At 38.5% G+C, this 18,770-nt stretch overlaps 1 protein-coding gene across 2 annotated transcripts in view; it reads left to right on the top strand.

The window, feature by feature from the left end:
- SMG6 (SMG6 nonsense mediated mRNA decay factor) overlaps window positions 1-18,770 on the top strand; it is a 226,197-nt gene that overhangs the window by 36,158 nt on the left and 171,269 nt on the right. For both annotated transcript variants that reach the window (XM_037809231.1, XM_037809232.1), the window contains exon 9: window positions 7,007-7,068. In XM_037809231.1, the coding sequence (XP_037665159.1) occupies window positions 7,007-7,068 (62 nt within the window). The remainder of the gene's footprint in view (window positions 1-7,006; window positions 7,069-18,770) is intronic.

Genomic DNA, 18,770 nt, shown 5'->3' on the forward strand with positions numbered 1-18,770 from the left:
GAAGATGCACAATATAACAGAGGCATATGATATATTCTCTGAACCTGTTGGATAAGGTGTCAGGCTCAGCCTGGAGGTAGGGGGACTGGGAGAAGTTTAAGCAAGGAAAAATGGTACTTCGTTAGAAAAAGGAGTTCATGAAAAGGCATTTTAGGCAGAGAGAAAGTATACTAGCATAGAGAATGTGGTGAATTTAGGGCACCATGAGTAATTTTTTGTTGCTGAAGTGTATGCTGTGTCAGCAAGGGTGGAGTTAGGAGGAGTAGCTGAAGACCAGACTGAAAACGCTATTCAGTCACCAAGTATTTATTCGTCACCTACTATGAGCCCACTGTGGGGGATACTGTGGTGAACAAAATGCACAATTTCCTTGCCCCCTTGGAGTATATACAAAGGCATATATTCTATGAGGACAAGTTAGAGCGGTGTTTGTCAGACTTATCTGCACAATAGTCACCGGGGAGCTTATAAAAATTCTGATGCCAGGTGTCTCCCTGCCCCCCACCCCCCACAGTTAAATTAGAATGTCTGGAGTAGAAACTAGGCATCAGTATTTTTAAAAGATTCCCAGGCAGTTCCATTATGCTGTGAAGTTTGGGAACCACTGTGCTAGAGAGTAAGTACAAAAGCCCCAAGATGGGAACATACTTGTCACAGTCAAGGAACAGGAGGAGGCAGGAATGGAGTAAGATTACATAGGCCTTTTATAGGCCATTATAGGGACTTTGGCTTTTATGCTGATGTTAACTGTGGTCTTTTCTTGCCCAGTTACTTGGACTGGAATATAGTTGATGTAGCTGCTCCTGTGCAGGATCAGAATCCATAAATCCTGACAGAACTCTGTTTTCTTTCATTACCTGTATTTGGATTTTGCCAAATTGTCCTCCAAAAAGAGATGGGTTTGAATTTTCACAGGTAGTAATGAATGGGCTATTTCCTTACAACATTGATATTAGTGCTACACTGTTGTGTGTGTGTGTGTGTGTGTGTGTGTGTGTGTGTTGTGTATATTACCTGGATAATCTATTTAATCATTATCAAATCTATATGCTTTAATAAATTCTTCAGTAAGCACTTATTGAATGTATACTAAATGCCAAACCCCATGTTAAGACATTTAAGAATATTATTGGAAGGAAATAAAGTAAAAATATCCAAATTATCTCTAAAAATGAAGTCAATGTTTTATTTAGTTTGAGTCTTTTTTCAAAGACTCATACTGAGTTCTGGGCCACTGTTGTCCTCTGTAAAATAAGTTACTTAGAACTAGAACTAGAACCCACAGGGCCTTGGGGGATAGGGTTCATGATTGTCTGGGCGTGGAATGATTATTTCCTTCATCTGTCTTTTCTCTCTTCTCAGGTCCACTGACACTGAATCATTGTACCAGCCTCAAAACTGGTCTCGCTTTCTCCATGTATCTCCCCCTGCCAAAAAAAACACGTAAATTTGCTAAACAGTAATCAGAATGGCCTTTTAAAAATGTGGGTTTACTCATGTCACTTCCCTGTTCAAAACCCTTCAATGGTTTTGATTAAGATGAAATTCTTTAACCAAGGACTTTATGACTTGACCCTGCCAACTTCTCTAGCTTCCCACTGTAGAGCCAGTCAACTAGCCATGCCAATCTAGAATGGTCCACTCTTGGGACCATCACACATGCTGTTCCCTCTGTTTATGTCACAAATTAAGGCAGGACCTCCTACTCCCTCCCAAACTATCTTGATTAATTTACTCAACCTTAAGGTTTCAACTCCAGGGTCTCTTCCTCTGAGAGTGTCTTTCTGATGCCCCTGCTATATATTTCCACAGCTGTGAATAAATAGTGTGAAAAGGACTTCATCCTTCTCGCACTGTTATCTACCCATTCATGTATAAGATGGGTTTGAGTTTGTGTATGTGCCTCTGGAGAACTATTTTCTGGTTACCCACCTGATCAGAGCAGGAACTTCCATTTCCTTGTCTCTCTCTCTCTCTTTTTTTTAATTCATTTTTTTGAGATATATTCACATACCATGCAGTCATACAAAACAAAGTGTACATTCAATTGTTCACAGTACCACCACATAGTTGTGCATTCATTACTAAAATCAATCCCTGACACCTTCATTACCATACCCACAAAAATAACAAAAATTAAAGCAATTAAAGTAAAAAAGAACACTGGGTGCCTTTTTGTTTGTTTGTTTTGTTTTGTTTTGTTTGTTTGTTTGTTTCCTTCCCCCATTTTTCTACTCATCCATCCGTAAACTAGGCAAAGGGGAGTGTGGTCCGTTTGGCTTTCCCAATCACAGTCACCCCTCATAAGCTACATTTTTATACAATCATCTTCAAGATTCATGGGTTCTGGGTTATAGTTTGATAGTTTCAGGTATTTAGTGCTAGCTACTCCAATTCACTAGAACCTAAAAAGCGTTGTCTATATTGTGCGTAAGAGTGCCCACCAGAGTGACCTCTCAGCTCTTTTTGGAATCTCTCTGCCACTGAAGCTTATTTCGAAATATTTCCTTTCACATCCCTCTTTTGGTCAAGAATGTCTCTCACTTTTGTGCTTTGCAGACACAGGTTGTCCCAGCTCCCCTACTGTTTGGGTGGATGGGCATGAGAGTTCCCACGCACTGGAGAGATGAGTCAGAAAGGAAAGTCATTCAGAAAGTAACCCAGTCAGAGCAACAGTGTTGCCCTTTGGCTGAACTTTCTCTCTCCAAATACCTTGAGGTGCTAATCTGGTGGCACCTTGGATCTGATTGCTACAGGTTGTCAGGCCACAGCGCAGGTACATATGAATCTTAATTTGGCACTTTCCCTTGATTAGGGATGTTTTGGAAAATGTTCAGGAGCCTTCTGGCCTAAGTATAATCTTTATTGGGTTTGGGTATGTTCTCTTTCCACCCTGTGGAAACCAAGAGAGCTTCACTTGTATTTCTCTGTAACCTTTGGGACTTTTGAGTTCAAAAGCTTTGGGACATTTGGGTGTGGTGTTTGTTTTTTTTTTTTTTTTTTTTTTTTTAAACCCATTAAGCAATAACTTCCATTTCCTTCACCCTCTGGCCCCTGGTAACCTGTAATTTAATTTCTTTACATTTGGGTGTTTTCATGCTGTCATAGAATAGGATGGTGTTTGCTCAGAAGCTACCAAGAAAGGTTAGATTTATTTAGACTCATACATTTGTGGGCTTTTAGCCTTGAATGGAACACTGCATTGGTGATTCTCCTTGGGTGGTGGGAGGTGGGTGGATGTCAGAATATTCTGGGGGATTCTGTTAAACCACACTCCTCTTCACTATCCTCTTTGCCTCTTAGCCTGTGAGAATCATTGCTATTTCTAGTACTTGGGTATGGTGGCCCTCAAGTATTATGTCATTAGAAAAATATTTGAGACCAGTATTATAGATAATCTAGCCTAGAATCTTTTTCTGTAAATTGCCAAATAGTAAATATTTTAGGCTTTTGGACCATAGGATCTCTGCTGCAGCACCTTAACTCTGCCATTGAAGTGGAGAGTAGCCATAGATAATATGCGAACAAATGAGTGTGGCTATGTTGCAATAAAACTTTATTTATTATACTGAAATTTGAATTTCTTGTAATTTCCGCTTGCTACAAAGTATTCTTCTTTTGATTTTTGCTCAATCATTAAAAAATGTAAAAACCATTGTTAGCTCATGGGCTGTACAAAAACAGGTGACTGGCTAGATTTGACCTGTGAGCCATAGTTTGTGGATACTTGATCTAATCCAGTGGCTGGTTCCCAAATCTAGCTGTCCTTCAGAATTACCTGAAGGCCTTTTAAAAATGCTGATTCAGAGTCCCCCCTTCACCCCTCCTCTCCCCAGAGGAATCTGTATTTTTTTTACAAAGGCTCCTCAGATGATACACCACACCCCCAGAGTTACGGAATCACTGGTACTGATCCCACTCAGCTTTCTCTTTTTATGGTTAAAGAATAGCCTTAGAAAATTGTTGTACCTGCCCATAGTGATGTAGCAAATAAGTGGCAAAATCAGAATTTGAACCCATGTCTTTTACTCTTTTACTTGTTCATGCCATCCTGTCCTATTCCTTTACCCCAATAAATTATCAAGCAACAAATACTCACAAACTCTACACCAGGAAGCTTTCATCTCCCTGGTGTTGATTTCCTTCCCAAGAGCCAGCCGGGTACTCTGAGCTGAGTTATCCCTCTGCCTGCTGGCTAGGCTTTCTGGAGCTGACTGCTGATTTGACACTTAGCCCATTTCCCCTCTAGTCTGCTGGTTTTAAGTAGGAGAGATAATGAAGTAATAACAAATAAATTGCTTTAATATAAGACTTGGTTGAAGCAGCACTAAACTAAACTAAACTGCAGTGTGAGGGTGAGAGCTGTTGTTTTAAGTGGTGCCTTAGTTGAAAGAGGTGGTTTTAAAAGGCGTGTTTTACAAAGTTCATATGGTTCAGTTCCAGCTGTCCAAGTGGGACATCTCTACGTGGAACATGTGCTTAATTATAACCAATTGAGATGCCATCCTGCCCAGAACAGTTCAGGGGTAGAGAAACTGAAGGTGATGAGTTGTCACTGTCCCTGATCTACCTCCTCAGCCTCAATGTGGCTCTTTGGTCCAGGAAGGGGATTTGAGTATTGGGTTTGATTTGCTCTTCCTTCCTACAGGACACTTGAGTCATGCTGTTTGGTTTGTCTGTACTTCTTTATATCCTGGAAAGAAGAGTGCTGAATGTACTAATTAATAACTTTTATCTCTAATAAATGATGATTGCATTAATGATAGGTTTCTACATTTTGTGTGCCAAACTCCCCTTCCTCACTTTCTTTATCATCTCCTGAGATCTCACCTCCACCAGAGGCTTTTCCTTGGCTAAGGGATAGTGACAGTAAGGGATGACACAGTGCCTCCTGGGACCTTCACCGCCTGTAGGCTTTGTCTGGGGTTTTGGAGTATAAATGGGAAGTTGGCAAATTGGTATGTAATTTATCTTTTGTTTTCGGACTACAAACTCCTTGGGATTAGGGGCCCTGTCTTGATGGTTTGCTTTTTGTGGTGCCTAGCATAGAAAACGCAGAGATGAAGGAGCTCATTTTTCCCTCTCTGATATGTATGGGCAGACTTACCTCTGTACTCACATCCTGACACTGAGAAATGGGCTTTGAGCTCTGAAAGTCCTGGAAATTTTATTAACAGGTACCCTTGAAATTAGGTTTCACCTCCATTGTCTCATATCATAGAGGATAGAGCACCCTCCTTTTGAAACATGACAAAGCTGTTTTTTTTAAATACTTCGTATTTAAAAATAGAGATTCCAGGCAGATAAATTAGAGAATGATTATTTATAGTTCCTCAAACACTTTGAAAGTACACCTCAAAATTCCTGATTTGTAGAAAATCAGTTTTCCACACAACTGTTTAGATGGCCTAAAGCAGGAACAACTGTTTAAGAACTGGAAATTGGGCGTATTTCAGAACCCCTCCTCTTGTGTTATATTGCTGCCTCTGAACAGTTTCTCTCTCCTTCCTTGCTCTCCAGTTCACAAAGCACTTAGACACAATTTTGAATGATAATTTTCAGGGCTTGCATAAAACATTTATTTCTCAGAATGCTTTACTTTTTATTATTTCGCTTTATTCTTTCAGCTCTTAGTTAAGTAATACCAGTGTTGGAAACTCCGTTTTACAGTTGAGGAACGACCCAAAACATTTTAGCAACTTGCTCATAAATTCTACAATTAGTGGCAGAATAGACTTGATATTGTGTCCAGAGACCTACTCTTCCAACTAAAAAAAGACAATTACTGTCTCTTTGGGTCATTGTTTTTGGATGGTAAAAAGCAGTCAGGAGTCCACAGTGAATTGGTTTTGGACTTGAAATTAACAAAGAAACCAGGAACCCTTTCATAATTCCAAACTGTGTCTCAGTGCTGCACCCAAGAAGCATCTATTTCTGGTAAACAGTACATAAATGTGTGGGGGAGATCTGGAGGCAGATAGTCTCACAATTAGAGGAGCAATAATTCTCCACCTGAGTAGACCATCCGAGTGTGTTGTTAAGAATCAAGAAGTTGCAGGAATGGGAATTAATCCATGGTGATGTACTGGAGAAGGGGGAAGCTCAGACTAAGGCTTTCCTGACTCTGCACTTGGTTTCAGTGAAGAGTTCTCACAAGGTTCTGCCTCAGTGCTTGCTGATAATATTGCCAGGTATGTTGCTTATGCCCCATTTGATCATCAACACTTAACAAATTGCCACCACCCCCCCCCCCCATGTACCATAGTCTACCTCTAGGATGCCTCTACATTTTCAGCTCCTTTCCTAATTGAAGCGTTACTGGTGACAACAAAGGGAAACTGTGTTTAGGATGACTGATACTTTAGTCTAAAAGTAAAAGCAGTGGTTCTAGATAACCAAGATTGGGAAGAATGTGTAGTTTGAAAAAGTTCCTGAAGATCTCCCCACCCCCCTCGTTGAAAAGCAATGTGTTGGGATCCACATTTGAATTTTCACCTCCAGGCCTAGAACATCGGTTACAAAAGCTGAAGGATGAGAGTTTGATGAGTTTGTTACTCATGGGCAACCTTACCCCTCGTTACAAAAGAAGAGTCCTGCATTCCTGGATAGGTAGAAAATTAGTTCATAAGTAAAATCAGGGACTTCTTCAAAATCAGGGTCATTCCTGCTCCTGCCAGCATTTCATTTCCATCATTATGGGCCCAGAGAGCTGCGGGCATCTCCTGTACCCTGCTTTCTTAGTTCTGGTTCCCTGCACCCAGGTGCCACTGCCAGCAGAGGGTGCTGTCCGCTCACCGAGCCTGCTGTCATCTTGGCTCAGCTGAGCAGCAGCTGTTGGGCATGTGGCCTGGGTCTTTGTGAGAGTTTGGGCATGTCCATTTGGTTCCCATCCCTAGTGCCCACCCCTTAGACCCTGGCCAGGTTATTGTGTCACTGGGGACTCTGTTCAGTAACAGGAAACTGGGGAAAGTTTAATTGTTTTCTCCTCTCTCTTTTTCCCATGCAGCTGAACAAAAGGTTCATCCTCAGTTTTCTCCATGCCCATGGGAAGCTGTTTACCCGGATTGGGTAAGTGTGCAGGATGTTTATTTTATTTTCCTACATTACAAGTCATTTTGGAATTTAATATTGTTAGCAACTAGACTGTGTTTGTAACTCAGGGCACAGGGTGTGAATTCTTAGAGGCCTCCACCTTCTCTTCTCTTCCCTTCACTTTCTCCTAACTGTACTCATGAAGTTTGGGAAGTATTACTTGCCATCTCCCTGTCTCCTCTTTCTCTCCCCTCACTAAACCATCCCTAATTCCTCTGGGTTTCTCTTTCCCCTGCCTTTCCACTCAGCCCCTAGTGTACTCTTGTAGGCAGTCGTGCTGAATCCCTGGGTGCAGCTGCCAGGGTTTTCTTTGGGAAGAATACTACTCACTAATTTTCCTTCAAAGAGAAGAGTAACATTTTCTTTTTTCCACACCCTTCTGACCCATACCCCTTCCTGTGTGCCCAGTTCTCTGTACTGTCATTACAAATCTCATGTAAATACCTATTCTATGGTTTCACCTCCCACCGTGGGTCTTCTTAGATGTAAATCTCAGGGCAGGCGATCATTACACCCCTTCAATCCCTAGAAAGCAGTCGAGTTTTGAGCATTCCTTTGGTGGATCATAGTTCCTCACTGTGTAAAACTAGTGATCTGAAAGCCTGACTTAATGCCTGCAGACCAGAGTAGATGTGTGCTGAGCATATCTTTAATGTTGGGTTCCACCCTGGATACAGAATGGAGTCAGAAGGAAAATGAGGAGAGAGAGGTGTGCTCTCAGACAGCTCTTAAACTGGATTTTCTGAGTTGGAGGTATCATGTGAGCTACCCTTTGAGGGTGATTTGTTTTGGGTTATAAATCCCCCCATTGTTGTCACTGTTGCCCTTTCACTTTCTGTCGTAATCTTGTCAGTTTATCTGTAATGGTCCAGAAGGTATCCTTAGAGGCAGTAAGAGCTATGTCAATTTCAATGTACTTTTGCACTTAACTTTTTGAGAAGTAGAAAGGTTTGGCTTTGCCTGAAGAAATATTGTTCCATGATGGTGAACTAGAAAGAGTGCTTATTACATACTCATTTGGCATCAACCTGAGCAAGAGTAACAGTGATAGCCTTCATAAGGGTGGTTTTAGTTTTGAAATGACCTGAGAAAATTGAAGATGTGCCAGTAGAATTACTCTCTATCAGTGGAAATATGTGTAAAGTAATTCACTTAGAAAAAAATAACTAGATGCATCTGTAGCTTACCCCCAATATAAACTCCACTCTGGCAGGGCTTTTTGCCTGTTGTGTTTACTGTTGTATCCCAAGGGCCTGGTACATAGTTGGTGCTCAGTAAATATTTGTTATATGAATGAGTGAATCATTATAAGAAATAGATGGCTTGTGAAAGACCAGAAAGAAGGATCCAGTTTTCTAGTAGGTTATATAGTAAACCCCTAGTCAATGTCTAGTGAGTAAAGTGATTGCAGTCACAAGGTGGGTAAGATAGTAATATCATCTTATAAAATAACAGTATGCATTGCAGGAAATAGCTATTGTGCTGCACTTGAAATGGCAGTTGATGGTATTTCACTCCTTAATTCTTTATCTTTTTTAGTTCTCATTTTTTTTTATCTTTCTCTTTCCTTTTCATTCAATATTTTCTCTCTCTCTCTCTCTTTTTTTTTAACCTTTTCCTGTGTTTGTTCTTTAAATTTTTCTGTAACATGTTGCTCTAAGTTAGGATTTCTCAACCTTGGTACTATTGACATTTTGAGCTAGATAATTCTTTTACCCGCTAGATGCCAGTAACTACCCCATCCCTGTGACCCCAATCCCTGAGTCATGACAATTAAATTGTCTCCATACATTGCTGAATGTTTCCTGGAGGGGGCAAAATTTCTTCTAGTTGAGAACCACTACTCTAGTATTTCTTAACTCTGTTGGAGACTTTTGGGACTGAAGAAGTTGTAACTCTGGGCCCAGAAGAGAGGGATGTTTAGGATATATTTTTATCAGCTTATGCATTAGTTAGGCCCTTGTCCCCACCCCCACCCCATTTTTTTTTTTTTTTTTAATTCTCATAGTTAGATACATATATATTGGAAGAAGTTTAGGAAAGAATCACAACAATGATAAAAAACATTGGAAAATAAGATCTGAGAGGAAAAAGTAATCTTTCCTAAAAGATTAGGGTAAAAACAGGTTTATTTAAAGCAGCTGTGGGATACCCTGTGTTTAAATATAAGAATCATAATCAAGTAGTCTCAGTTTTTAAAGGACGATAGTAAGAGAAAATAGGCTTTTGTTGCAACTGGAGAGATTTTTGTTAGGTGTAAGAAAATTTCACAGGGGAAGAAGTTTGGGAATTTTCTTCTCTGGAGGCCTTTGAAAAGAAATAGATTATCTCATTTGTCTGAAGTGGTTGGTACTGTGGTCCAGATTATTTTTCAAAATCTCTTCCATTCCTACATACAGCATACTTGGCTGGCACAAAGACAGTTTCACCTTAGAAAAAAGGGGTTGTAGTAGTGTTCACATGAGGAGAATATGTGAATTCTAGGCACTCCAGCCTCCTGTTGAATATTTCTCTTATGCATCCCTGGAAGAAAGAATTGAGCCCCATATTTATTCTGGAAGGCAGGAACAGCAATAACATTTCTATTTTAAAAAAGTATAGAAATCTGTTAGTAGACAAGAAAAGCAATAAGCCCAAGCCACACACAGTATCATGGACTGCTGCCTAATTACCGAGATGATGTGAAATGTGGGAGGCGTTGAAAACAAATTAAGAGTGAGGAGACTTAATGGGGAGCAGCTGAAGATGCATCACTGCCCTGCCTGCTTTTTGAGAAAAGGCCTGATGCTGCTCTCCAGGTCTTAGGTCTCTGTGCCTGAATTCCAAATTGCAGTATATACTTGAGTGTCTAGTATATGTGCAAGAGAAGTCTTTTTACTCTGAGATTCAGTCGAAACGAGGTTTAGAGATGTTAGATGGGATCAAGTGCCAAAGTGATTTTGTTTTTCACGGCTTACTAGTTACAAGATCTAGAGAGTGAACAAAGTCAAAGCCTCTGTGGGCTTGTTTCCTTGTCAGTGGTTTAAATAGATGATCTCTGAGGTCCATTCCAGGCCTTATGTTCTGTGCTTCTGTTCTCTCATTTCTACCCTGTCACCCAGCTTAGTTTTTTTGGTTTTGTTTTTTTGCTTCTGGGTTGCTCGTATCTTCCTCAGTTTAAAAAAAAAAAAAGAAACAGAAGTTGAGAAAAGTTAGGAAGCTGGATTCTTTTCTGCAGAGAATGTTGTGTAGCCAAGCTGTGTTCCTCAGCATGTAAGGGGCTGGGTCCTGCCTCGTTGGTCACTGTCTGAGTTTCTCCTGGGTTTAGGTCCCATTGTTGTTTGAAAGATTGGTCTCTTGAAACTGCCATTCAAATGAGACAAGGTGTCCCTAGAGATCACTTTGCCAGACAGTCACTTAAGTCAGTGTAATACATATCCTGAAAATGATTGTGTCTAATGTGGTTTTAAAGGAGAGGGACAGAGTCTTCTCAGGAAGAGGAATCAGTCAGGGGTGCTGTATAGCTCCTGACACGCAGATGCTTTCCTGCTGAGAGGCAGATCGACCTGCGCTTAGACTGGACTGAGAGAGGTGGGGAAGCCGGCACCCTCTTGATTTGCAACAAGTAGAATACTTTTGCTTCCAATTATTGCCCTTGGTTAAAGTTACCACTTTATTTTTTATTTGCTTGCCTGGTCATACTATTTGCACAGCTTCAAAGTCTTGAAACTCAGGGACTGATATATTTATTTTGGACTTTGTATTTTTAAAAAAATGTTTGTGTCTTGATTTATTTTTAAAATTAACAAATATTTGTAAATACAAAAACAGTAAGTTTTCATTGCAGGGAAGATCTTTTTTATTATTATTCAGTGCTCATTGTAAAATATTTAGACAACTCAGCAAAAAGAAAAAATAATGATTACCCTTATTCTTACTACCCGGAGTTAACCATCTACTGTTAACATTTTTCCCTACACAGTCACATACTTATGTTTTTCAAATATGTATTAAAAAGGGTCATATTAAAATGCTTTAACATCTTTGTTTTCATTTATTATATCTTGATCTTTAGAAAATCGTATTAATTGTTTTACTTACATTTTTCCACAATCTAATACAACTTAAAAAAATAGTCTTCAGTTGTTTGGGTGTGCCACCTTAATCATATTCTATTGTTGGGCATTTAATTTTAGGTTGCTTCAGATTTTTTATTACAAATGACTATCTTTTTTATGCTTGCTGTCCTCTTCTGGGCTAAAACTTTTACAGTTATTACAAAAGTAATATGCAAAATCTCCTTATAAATATAACATTACTGATAAAGCTAAAATTTCTTTCAGCTCTCCCCTAACCATTGTCCCCTCCAAAGACATGTCACTACAGTTTAGTTTATGTGTTCTTCCAGACCTTTTTACAGCAGTTACATACTTAAATATGTATCTATAAAAACACATAATTTTGTTTTGTGGGTTGTTTGTATTTTTAAACAAAAGTTGTATAATATGATCTCAGTTTTAGTCTAATTTTCTGTAATTTGGGGTGGAGTAAAGCTTATTCCTCATAGAGAAGGATATAGAAGTACTTACAGATAGTTTGAGGCCAAAGTCGGGCATCATTTTGGTTACAAAATTGGGAACCTGTTGCGCTCTGAGGAGCTCTCTTATCTGTGCTTCTTTCATTATTACTTGACAAAGCAGATTTGTCTGGGTAGATCCATCTTCCATTGTATCCCAGATTTCAAGTTAGTCTAATTTATATCCTTATGCATTTTACTTTTTTCTTTTGTTTTAATCACATTGAGCTAGATGAAAGGCAAAGGGGGGATTTTTTAAAAACTTGAAAAAAAAAAGAAAATGTGAATGTTTGGCCTGGTGCTTCTTTGAAACTTCAGTCTGACCTAGGGAGTGTTAATGGATCTGTTTCAATTCCCATCCCAGAAAAGAGGCTTCTTCAGACACCGTTTTGAAGCAAGACCGTCCCACGTGACACCTCCGTCATGTCATTTTTTGCTGGCTCTCTGCTGCCTTTTAACACAGAGACACATGGCTCTGAAACTTGCCTAGTGTGGCTGCTTTTTAAGCAGAGTGAACTCTGCTATTCTTGTAATGAAAAGTGCTAGTCCCCCTCCCCACCTCCAACCAGAAAGAGTGCTGCACAGTGTCAGGAGTTAAAATGAAATCTTTGTTAGAGCCCATGGGGAAAAGTGGATCCTGTCCAGCCCCAGACATATCACTCTCTGCCTTTCCAAACCTACAAACAGTTTTAACGGTTCTAAAACTTTTCAGAGGGGGAGGGAGGAATGTTTTTTTGTTTTTGTTTTTTTTTAAGGGTACTTCAAATGGCATGTGTGGGGAAAAAAGCAAATGCATGGCATGTTTTGTTTTTATATTACAAAAGTTGTGGGTTTACAAAACAATCACGCATAAAATACAGGATTCCCATAACACTACATTATTAATGTCTTACATTGGTGTGGTACATTTGTTACAGTTGATGAAAGCATATTTTTGTAATTGTACTATTAACTATAGTCCATGGTTTAACCTAGGGTTCACTGTGTTATGCAGTCCCATGGATTTTTTAAAAAATTTTATTCTAGTAACATTTATGCAACCTAAAATTTCCCCTTTTAACCACATTCAAATATATAATTCAGTGCTGTTAATTATAGTCATAATGTTGTAGTATCACCACCACCATCCATTATCAAAACTTTTCCATCATCCCAAATAGAAACTCTACCTTTTAAATTTTAACTCCCTATTCCCTACCCCCACCCCATCCCTGGTAACCTGGGTTCTAAATCTTGACTCAGTGAGTTTGCTTATTCTGATTATTTCATATCAGTGAGATCATACAATATTTGTCCTTTTGTGTCTGGCTTATTTCACTAAACATGTCTTCAGGGTTCATCTGTGTTATTGCATGTATCAGATCTTCATTCCTTTTTAGGGCTGAATAATATTCCATTGTGTGTATATACCACATTTTGTTTATCCATTCATCTGTTGATGGACACTTTGGTTGCTTCCATCTTTTGGCAATTGCAAATAATGACGTTATGAACATTGGTGTGCAAGTATCTGTTCAAGTCCTTGCTTTCAGTTCTTTTGGGGTATATACCTAGAAGTGGGATTGCTGAGTCACATGATAATTTTATACTTAACTTTCTGAGGAACTGCAAAACTGTCTTCCGCAGCTGCTGCACCATTTTACATTGCCACCCACAATAAATGAGTGTTCCTATTTCTCCACATCGTCCCTAACACTTGTAATTTTCTGTTTTTTAAATTTTAGCCATTCTAGTAAGTGTGAAATGGTGTCTCATTGTGGTTTTGATTTGCCATTTCCCTAATGGCTAATGATGTTGAGTACCTTTTCACATGCTTCTTGGCCATTTGTGGATCTTCTTTGGAGAAAAGTCTATTCAAGTCTTGCCCATTTTTTAATTGTGTCGTTTGTCTTTTTGTTGTTGAGTTGAATGATTTTTTAAAATATATTCTGCATATATTTTATCGGATATGTGGTTTCCAAATATTTTCTTTCATTGGGTAGCTTGCCATTTTATTTTCATGATAAAGTTCTTTGAAGTACAGAAGTTTTTAATTTTGACAAGATCCCATTTATCAGGTTTTTTTTCTTTTGTTGTTTGTGCTTTGGGTGTAAAATCTAAGAAACCATTGCCTAACATATGGTCCTGAAGATGTGTCCCTATGTTTTCATCTAGGAGTTTGATAGTCCTGGCTGTTATATTTAGGTCTTTACTCCATTTTCAGTTGATTTTTGTATGAGGCATGAGGTAGGGGTCCTCCTTTTTTTTTTTTTTTTTTTTTTTTTTTTTGGTAAATGGAGATGCAGTTTTCTCAGAACCATTTGTTGAAGAGACTATTCTTTCCCAATTGGGGCAAAACTCAGTTGGCCATAAATATGAAGATTGACTTCTGAGCTCTCAATTAGATTCCACTGGTCTGTATGTCTGTCCTTGGGTCAGTACCATGCTGTTTTGATTACTGTGGCTTTGTAATAATTTAGGATTGGGAAGTATGAGCCTTCAACTTCATTCTTTTTCAAAATGACTTTGGCTATTTGAGGCCCCTTATCTTTCCATTATTGGCTTTTCCATTTCTGCAAAGAAGACTGTTGGAATTTTTATTGAGGTTGCATTGAATCTATAAATCGTTTTGGGTAGAATCGACATCTTAACAATACTTAGTCTTCCAATCCGTGAGCATAGAATGTCCTTCCATTTATGTAGGTCTTTGATTTCTTTTAGCAATGTTTTATAGCTTTCTGTGTACAGGTCCTTTACATCCTTGATTAGATTTATTTCTAGATATGTGATTCTTTTAGTTGCTATTGTAAATGGAATTTTTCTTGTTTTCTTCTCATTGTTCATTACTAGTGTATAGAAACCCTGCTGATTTTGGGGTATTGATGTTTTACCCCAGCCATTTTGCTGAATTCATTTGTTAGCTCTTTGAACATTTTTGTGGATTTTTTCAGGATTTTCTGGACATAGGATCATGTCATCTGCAAATAGGGAAGGTTTTACTTCTTCTTTTCCAATTTGTATGCCTTTCTTTTTCTTGCCTAATTGCTCTGGCAAGAATTTCTCCTACAGTGTTGAATAACAGTGGCCACAGCAGGCATCCTTGATTTTAGAGGGAAAGGTTTCAGTCTTTCACCATTAAGTAGGATGTTTGCCGTGGATTTTTTGTATATGCCTTTTATGTTGAGGAAGTTTTCTTATATTCCAAGTTTTCTAAGTGCCTTTTTCAAGAAGGGATGCTGAATTTTATCAGATGCCTTTTCTTTGTCATTTGAGATGATTATGTGGTTTTTTCCTTCACTCTGTTAATGTGGTGTATTACTTTAATTGATTTTCTTATGGCGAGCTACCCTTGCATAACCTGGGATAAATCCCACTGATCATAGTGTATAATTCTTTTAATATATTATTGGATTCAGTTTTGCTAGTGTTTTGATGAGGATTTTTGCATCTACTGTTATCAGAGATATTGGTCTGTAATTTTCTTGGGGTATCTTTATCTGGCTTTGGTATGAGGGTGATGTTGGCCTCCTAGATTGAATTAGGGAGGGTTCCCTCCTCGTAAATTTTTTGGAAGAGTTTGAGCAGGATTAGTGTTAATTCTTCTTGGAATATTTGGTAAAATTCCCCTGTTGGAGCCAGCCAGTCCTGGGCTTTTCTTTCTTGGGAGGTTTTTGAATACTGGTTTAATCTCTATACTAGTTATTGGTTTGTTGAGGTCTTCTGTTTCTTCTTGAGTCAGTGTAGGAAGTTTGTGTATTTCTAGGAACATGTACACTTCATCTTGTTTGTCTAATTTATAGATGTAGTTATTGATGGTATCCTCCTCTATCTTTTCTGTTTCAGTAGGGTCGGTAGTAACGTCACCTTTTTCATTTCTGAATTTAGTTATTTGTGTTCTCTTTTTTTCTTCAGCAGTCTAGCTAAAGGTTTGTCAATTTTGTTGATCTTGTCAAAGAACCACTTTTTGATTTTGTTGCTTCTCTATTATTTTTTGTTTTCTGTTTCATTTATCCTCTGCTCTAATCTTTGTTATTTCCTTCCTTCTGCTCACTTAGGGCTTAATTTGCTCTTCTTTGTCTAGTTCTTCTAGTTTTGGGGTTAGGTCTGTGATATGAAATCTCTCTTCTTTTTTAATGTAAACATTTAGAACTAGAAATTTCCCTCTCAGTACTGCCTTTGCTGCATCCCATAAGTTTTGGTATGTTATGTTTTCATTATTATTTGCCTCAAGATATTTCCTAATTTCCCCTTTAATTCATTGGTTGTTAAGAGTATATTGTTCAATTTCCGCGTATTTGTGAGTTTTCCACTTTTCCTTCTGTTATTGATTTCTGGCTTCATTCCATTGTAGGAGGAGAAGATACATTGTATGATTTCAAAATTTTTTAATTTAGTGGGACTTGTTTTGTGACCTAAAATATGATTTATCCTGGAGAATGATCCATGTGCACTCAAGGAGAATGTATATTCTGTTGTTGGGTGAAGTGATATATGTATGTCTGTTAAGCCTAGTTGGTTTAAAGTATTGTTCAAGTCTTGTATTTTCTTACTCATATTCTGTGTAGATGTTCTATCCATTATTGAAAATGATGTATTTAAAATCTCCTCCTATTTTTATATGGATTTTTATATTGTGAGCTTTAACACATATATATGACAGTGATAACTTTCAAAGTACATCACAAGTTGTTAGAGAGCAGATTTCAAAGAATGTCATGGGTCACAGTTCTACAACTTCAGCCATTTCCATTATTATAAAATATAACATACATACAGAACGGTGCCAACTCTCGATGTACAGCTCAACAGGCAGTTATATAGGTAATTTCAAAAATTGTTGGTTGCAGTTCCAAAGTCTCAGTCCCTTCCCTGTTAGGCAATACAAGGTATATACAGAAAGGTGAGGACCTTCAAGGCACAATTCAACAAGCAGCTATAGAGCAAATCCCAAAGGATGCTATAGGCTACATTCCACCTTGTCATTTACCTCCTTCCAGCCCTTCCAACACCCCAGCATCCAAATATATATATAATTATATAAAGTTTCAGTATTCATAGACCTTTGTTAAATCTTATCTTGTTTGTTGCTACCCCTTCCTCTCACTTAATCTCTTTTTCAACTTCAGGGATTTCTAGGCAATGAGCACCCTAATTTGTTCATATTAAAGGGGGTGTCAACGGTATGGGGAAGGGGGCTGCATCTGATTGTTGATCTTAAAGAGGCTGTTGCCTCTTTAGGACTTGTCTGGTATAGGAACACTCTGGTGGATTTAAGTTTCTGAAAGATAAAACTCAATGAGTGAATCTTTTATAGAATCTCAGGTAGGGACTTGGGAACTACTGTTGGTAAGGACATGGCATACTGTGGCCATTTGGGATGTCTAGCTGGAGCTTGTATAAGAGAAACCTCCAGGATAGCCTCTCAACTCTATTTGGGATCTCTCAGCCACTGTGACTTCAGCTTGTTACCTTTCTTTTTTCCCCCTTTTGGTCAAGTAGGCATTTTCAGTCCCTCACTGCCAGGACCAGGCTCGCTCCTGGGGGTCATGTCCATGTCACAAGGGTGATTCATTCCCCTGAGAGTCATGTCCCTCATGGGGGGGGAGGTTAATGAATTTATTTGAAAATCTCCTGTTAATGTAGAACCTTCTATTTCTCCCTTCAAATCTGTCAGCATTTGCTTCATATATTTTGGGGCTCTGCTGTTAGGGGCTCTATATTTATGGTTGTAATGTCTTCTTGTTGAATTAACCCCTTTATCAGTATTTAATGCCATCTTTGTCCCTCAAAACACTTTTTGACTTAAGGTCTGTTTTATCTGATATTAGTATAGCTACCCCAGCTTGCTCGCTCACTCTCTCTCTCACTCTCTCTTTCGCTCTCTCTTTTAAATGTAAAACTATTTCTTTTCTTTTTTTTTTTTTTTGAAATACATCTGCAAATTTACAAATTAATGCTTCTCAGTCCATACTGGGTGCATGTACATGCAGAGCATGGGCATGTGAGAGGATCATTCCTGGAGGAACTGGTTTTCATGAGAAATGGTTAGTATAGAAAAAGATCACACTATAACAGTTTATTTGACATGATTAATTTTGTTTTATTGGCATCATAAAATGGCAGCCATATACATTAACTTTTCTAGTATATTTCCCAAATAGAGCCTTGACATTAAATGTTTATTCCACCATAGCCTAATGTTAACTTTATTTATAGAAACATAATGCTCATGATCTCTGTGGAAGTATCTCTGTGTATCAGAAAATGTGTGTCTAGATTTTCAGTTTGTTAGCTTAAGTAAGTCCATTCTTCACCATTTTCAGTCAGGAAGTCAAACCCCGGGTCTCTTTTGGTTAGTACTTGTGTGGTATATTTTTTTCCATCCTTTCACTTTCAACTTACTTGAATGTCTTTGAATTTAAGTTGAGACTCTTGTAGACAGCATATAGTTGGGTCATGCTTTTTTATCGATTCTGCCAATCTCTGTCTTTTGACTGCAGAGTTTAATCCATTTACATTTAAAGTCAGTACTGATAACGCAGGACTTTGTTCTGCCATTTTGCTATTTAGTGTTTATAAGTCTTAGACCTTTTTGGACCCTCAGTTCTTCCATTAATGCTTACATTCATATTTATTTGATTTTGTAATGTACCATGTTGAGTCCCTTCTCATTTCTATCTGGTGTATTTTTCATATCATTTCCTTGAGGTTACCATGGGGTTAAAATTTAACATCTTAAATATACAACAATCATATCTGATTTGATACCAACTTCACTTCAGTAACATACACATACAGTATTCCTATATCCCTCTGTCTCCCACCTTTTTTTGTACTTGTTACAAATTATATCTTCAGACAGTTTCTGCCGGTTTAATAGTTGTTCTGGTGGAGGGACTGATACCTGGAGCTTCCTACTCCACCATCTTTCCACAATCCTCCACCTGGCATGTTTTATGCCGGTGAAAATGAGGACAGCTCAGCAGAGAAGGGAGCTGGAATGTAAACTGTAATTGACCTATAGCTGTGGCGTGACTTCTGGGCACCAGTGGGTCAGTAATAGGAGTTGTCATCCAAAGGCAAGGAATGAAGATTGCCAGGGTGCCAGAGAGCTTTGGAGTTTTCTAATCTGGGGAGGGTCCTT

The sequence above is a fragment of the Choloepus didactylus genome, chromosome 18 (assembly GCF_015220235.1).
Source record: "Choloepus didactylus isolate mChoDid1 chromosome 18, mChoDid1.pri, whole genome shotgun sequence".
NCBI lineage: Eukaryota > Metazoa > Chordata > Mammalia > Pilosa > Megalonychidae > Choloepus > Choloepus didactylus.